This window comes from Stegastes partitus, unplaced genomic scaffold (assembly GCF_000690725.1).
Source record: "Stegastes partitus isolate 25-593 unplaced genomic scaffold, Stegastes_partitus-1.0.2 Scaffold564, whole genome shotgun sequence".
In the NCBI taxonomy this organism is placed as follows: Eukaryota; Metazoa; Chordata; class Actinopteri; family Pomacentridae; genus Stegastes; species Stegastes partitus.
This window is the reverse complement of record NW_007578295.1, coordinates 183289-188627: the sequence shown is the minus strand read 5'-3', so window position 1 is coordinate 188627 and position 5339 is coordinate 183289. Positions and strand designations below refer to the sequence as shown.

At 47.2% G+C, this 5339-nt stretch overlaps 1 protein-coding gene across 1 annotated transcript in view; it reads right to left on the bottom strand.

Moving 5' to 3' along the window:
* Positions 1-4549: 4549 nt before the first annotated feature.
* The window catches only part of lrrc38a (leucine rich repeat containing 38a), a 10119-nt gene continuing 9329 nt past the window's right edge, over positions 4550-5339 (bottom strand). Inside the window, exon 2 of the mRNA XM_008288554.1 lies at positions 4550-4797. Within this exon, the coding sequence (XP_008286776.1) occupies positions 4550-4797 (248 nt within the window). The remainder of the gene's footprint in view (positions 4798-5339) is intronic.

Below are 5339 nucleotides of genomic sequence, written 5' to 3'. Positions count from 1 at the left end.
TCAGCAGTCCGTCAGTGGTCCACCAACATCTCAGCAGTCCGTCAGTGGTCCACCAACATCTCAGCACCACCGCTGGATGACTGAGAGAGAGACGGGTGCTGCATGCACTCCTATGGCCTGTATTGATGAGCCTGTCTGCTCACACCCGATGAGGTAAGTCCAACAAGCTGGACAGTTTGATTGGTGACATGTTTAACTCTACCGTACTGTAGTTCTGATTGACTTCTCTGATGCAGAACAAAACGAACATTTCAGCATCTGTTAGGCAGTGACAAAGATGGTCAGACACTGATGCACAAAACGACATGTTTAAATTGACATCTTTGGTCCTTTTAGTTCTCTGTGATGGATGAATAAATCCTGTTGTGTGACACACATGGCCGTGTTCTGGTAGGATGTCAGTGGTACTGGTCCGAGCCAGAGGGCTGCTGGTGTGTCAGTGTGTTCTGCCTCTCCTTCCCCCTCCTTTATGTCTCATTCCCAGGTGCTGATGACCTGATTGGGATCCACCTGGAAGCTGGCGTCCACCTGTGGAGCTGGCCAATCAGGGGTGGTGTGTTGCAGCTTAAGACCAGGCCAGTGTCGGATCAGCAGAGCCGCCATCTTCACCGCATGTTGCTTTGTCTGCTGTAAACCTGGAAGTATGTTTGTGTGGTGATGGGACTTCAGGAAACCCTCCACCATTGTTAGACACACCGGGGTTATCACTTCACAGCTCCATTTGTAGAGAAGTCAGTTGGTCTTTTGATTGGGTTGGTTTTGTGACATCAGAGGAGTTCTTCAGGTCTTGTCTTGTTTTCTTCTTTCCAGCTGTTTGGCACCACCACCACCACCTCGTCACATCCTCCAGCCTCTTCTGTGAACCTTTGTTGCACATTTTTGTTGAAGCACTGTTAAAATGAGACTCTAGCTTTAGCTCCACCTCACAGTGACTGCTGCGTATCTTCTGGCTGTCGTGTTGCTCTCCTCTTGTTAGGAGGGGACGTAGCACATGACAGCCTTCTGACTGATGAGGTCAGATGAGAAACTATAGTTATAGGGATGAAGAAAAGAAGAGTGCAGCTTTTAACCCGTCGGCGCTGTCGGAGCAGCCCTGGTCCTCCTGTCCACTGCATCAAGTGAAAACACACTCTGGGTCTATGATCAGCTGATTTTTTTAGAAATTGTGAATTTTATATTTCAGAGAACAGATTAGTGACAATAGTCTAGAAACAAACATTTTTAAGTAAAGAGTTATTGAGGTTATTGCAGGTGAATACGTTAAATATAAATTCAGGTCTGTCCTGAAAAACAAACCTAAATGTCAAAACGTCTGGTGCTGACTCAGCTGGTTTCACTGAACGGTTCTGTAGACTTCTGGACTCCACAGTTCAGGGGAAGATGATGATGTGAAATACATGTTTGTGGTCCATGGTCCAGTGACATCAAAGCTCTAAACGAGGGAACTAAACTCAAACAAAATGGGAATGAAAAGGAAAGTATGTTCTAGCATCTGTGTGTTTTCTGTTTGTCAGAAAACAACCTGTTCAGAGCTGCTTCTCCTTCACCAGGACAACAGACAGTCCTGCAGTTTAATCCGTCAGAACAAAGCAGGTAACAACACGACATCTCACAGCAACATGTCTTTATTACATCTCTTCTGTTATCCTTTGACACCCACACCTTTTATTTCACACCCTGATAATCCTCGTTCATCCACATAAAGCCCTTTGAAATGGGGGATTACATATTTAGCTTTCAAGTAAGTGCACACACACACACACACACACACACACACACACACACACACACACACACACACACCCTCTGGGAGCGTGTCCAGGTTAACAGCTTCTACATGCCTACCACACATACAGGAGAGACTATCACACCAGTAACGCTGCTCTTAAATTATTGCTCTTTTGAAGGTTTTTTAAATAAAAATAAGAAAATCTTTAAGGAACCCTGACGCCTCAAAGCGGCCTGTGAGGCTGCGCTGATCCATTTCCATCTACAGTACGTAGCTCAGTGTTTATGGAAGTAAACATGGATGGTAACGGTGGAGCGTATCTGCCACTCCCCCGCCGCCACCGATGGAGGAAACAGAAGTGTGAGCGCTAACTAAACTAGCATCAGCAGCCAAGTACTGCCTGTGTGTTCTGGACACTTCCACCCCGTCAGAGCGCTGCCCCGGGGTGGAAGTGGCCCCCAACCGAACCGAATGTTCTGATATTCATCATTAACTGGGCCTGAATATCCAGAGAGCAGAAAGTTCTACTGGGACCAGCCCTACTAGTTATTATAACAACTATGAACAATAATGAACAACTAATGAGCCTTCCAGCATCAAGCCCTCCTCGTATCTGGACCTCCGTCTGGACAATCCCACAGCCTTGCTACACCTTTCTGCTACATTAAGCTTCGTGTTCAGCAGTGATCATGATGGATAACAACCGACCAGCTGGTCTGCTGCTGCCTGCTGGCGTATCTTTGGCCATTTAACAGGCAGATAGCGTCGGAATTGTTGTGTTTTGTTTTCCATAGAAAAGCGATTCTTTGCTACGTTGTTCTCAGACATGTGTGCGTGACCACACCCACTTCCTTGTGTGACAGGTGAGCTCTGAAGACAGGTGAATGTGCAGAGTGTCCTCCTTGTCTGTGCACCCAGAGCGAAGGCAGCAGCAGCAGCACATTGGACAGTTCGCTGCTGCAGCTGCATCAATCACATTTTTAATGTGTAATGCTACACATGTTGTATAAAGCCTGCATGTGGTGGATGGTAATCATGAAGGCACTTCTAGATGGAGCTTCTGGCTGCGATGGACACACGACAGCCAGTCAAAGTTATTCCACCTCTTTAAAAGGTCAAAGCATGGACAGTAGAGATAGCAGAAGCAAACCTGTAGGATGAGTCAGTGTCTCTTTTTCTGTGTGTTGTCAATGCATTATTATGAAAGACCGACGAGCTGCTCAGAACATTTGATCCAATAGCGTTACAGGACAGTCATCAGTGGATCCGATGTTCCCTAAGAATCATCACAGAATGTTTAACAAGAGTAGAAATGTGCAACGGCTCAGGTATTACAGAGAAATATACTTAGACTCTGATCCAAAGCTCTTCACAGTGTGTTTCTCATTCACACACATTCAGACACCAACAGAGCTGCTGGGAGCAGCTTCAGGTTCAGGGTCTTGCCCAAGGACGCTTCAGCTGTGGATCGAACCGCCAACCTTCTGACTGGAGGACAACCGCTCCACCACCTGAGCCACAGAAAGAGCCCCAGAGGAACATGACTGAGTGAGAAGCACACACATATCCATGTGGAATGCATGGGATTACATGTGCAACCCTTTGGATTACATGTGGATACCAAGGATGTTCCCGTGTGAAACTCATACCCAGACCCAGTGGAAACCACGGGATCACATGTGGGACACGTGTTCACGGATAAAGGAATTTACCGGCAGCACTATGAGGAAGGGTTAGCTTAAAGTTCTGCAGTGTCTGCTGGGAACAGCCCAGTGTGGCTGACAACTCAGTTATGCTAGCTATCATTATAAACTGTGTACACACCAGTGTCTGGATAAAACAGTCCATGTGGGCTGGAACACTGGTTCTCCATCAACAGTGTGCAGTGGGAGCAGTCCTGAGGCCTGATGCACACACAAAGACAGAAGTCCACATTGTTTTCATCACATTTATAAAGCACAAGCTTCATTTCCACTCCAACAGATATCCTAGAATGGTTGTAGAACCAGTCTCCCATGCGGTTCTGTGTACAGCTGTGGGACTGTGTCGGACCTCTCCCACTAATTCATCACATGTACACACCTGGACACCTTCGTCACAGCAGTGTCTCATGATTACTACATGTCAGAAGACTGTTTAATGGTCTAATTCATCTGACACTGAACCTGGCTTTACAAGGTGCTGAGCAACTCGCTACCCCCCAAAAAAAGATCATTACCAGGGAGGTAATAGCTTGACTGTTTGTTTATTTACATTCTGCATTCTACATTCATAAACAAAATAAAAAAGTAAGTCATTGTCATTTTTACACAGACAAAGAACAGTTGTGTCTGGAGAAGGGAAAGGTCGACATGCCCAGAGGACCAGTGCCAAGCTGCTGCCAAGTCCTCCGTGGTCCTCTCAAAAGGCTAAACCACCTTGTAGTCTAGTCCTGGCTCAGCTCCTGTCAGACCTCTACAGGACTTTTTGCCTGATAGCTAACACGAGGTGGAAACACGGTTTACATTTTGCTCTAAGCGCTTGTTGCTCCTTTACATCCAGCACTATGACACACATCTCCACCTGTTGGACTTCATCACAGTCATCCAAACCTGTCTCTTGTTTCCAAACCACTCCATCACTCTCATGATAGCCCAGTGGGGATCTTGGATTTGAATTGGTACAAGCCTCCTTGGTATGACTTCTTCCTTCATGTCAGCCTTTTAAACCTTGCTTTCATGTGTTTTTGAGCTTCCTCTCACAGTCCAACATGATCTCTCAGCAAGGGCTCTGTATGAAACTCTTGTGTTTTACATAATCCATTTTCCCTTTTCCTCCCCGTCAGTCATTCCCCTCCTCCTCATCTCCTTTGCTGCCTTTACTCAGGCGCTGGAAGCAGTGCACTGTGGAAGCAAGGAAGAAGCTGGCCATGATGGCTGCCACGGAGACTGAAATCCCAGAAAAGATGACTATGAGGTAGTCCGTTAGGGTGAGGGTACCCTGGCACTCCCTGAAACTGTCCTCCGAGAGTAAACTGAGAGGAACACGACGTCCATCCGGAGGTAAGGAGCACTCTATCCCTTCCATTCCTGGGAGGAGAGAAAACAAGAAGTCAGCCAGCTGACAGACAGACACAAAGTCACATCTGACTAAGAACTCATTCACAAGAACAAAGGAGTGTGCAGATGAACAGAGGATGGCAATAAAGAGGCAGCCCTGGTTCAGTGTGAGGTCTGTCAGACCCAGTGCTGTAATGCAGGCTAAGCTCAGGTGTACAGAGTATTGTCAGCATCACGGATACTCACTTCTACATCCCCTCTAGTATCATCCAGCAGGGTGCAGCAAGACTGTTTTCCTAGGTTGGCAAAGGCCCCCTCTGCTCTGCCTCTGATTGGCTGGTGCGTGTTGCCTTCATTGGTACGGTTAGTTGTTTTAGGCACAAGGAGGTTCAGTTTAGGCATGAAGAGGGACGGTGGTTAGAAGGACTGCTGTCAGAAGCAGAGCAGGTCGTGACTCTACCATCCATCCATCCATCCATCCATCCATCCATCCATCATCTCTACACCTTCATCCTCACCAGGGTCATGGGGGGCGGAGCCTATCCCAGCTGACTCAGGGTGAAGGCAGGTTC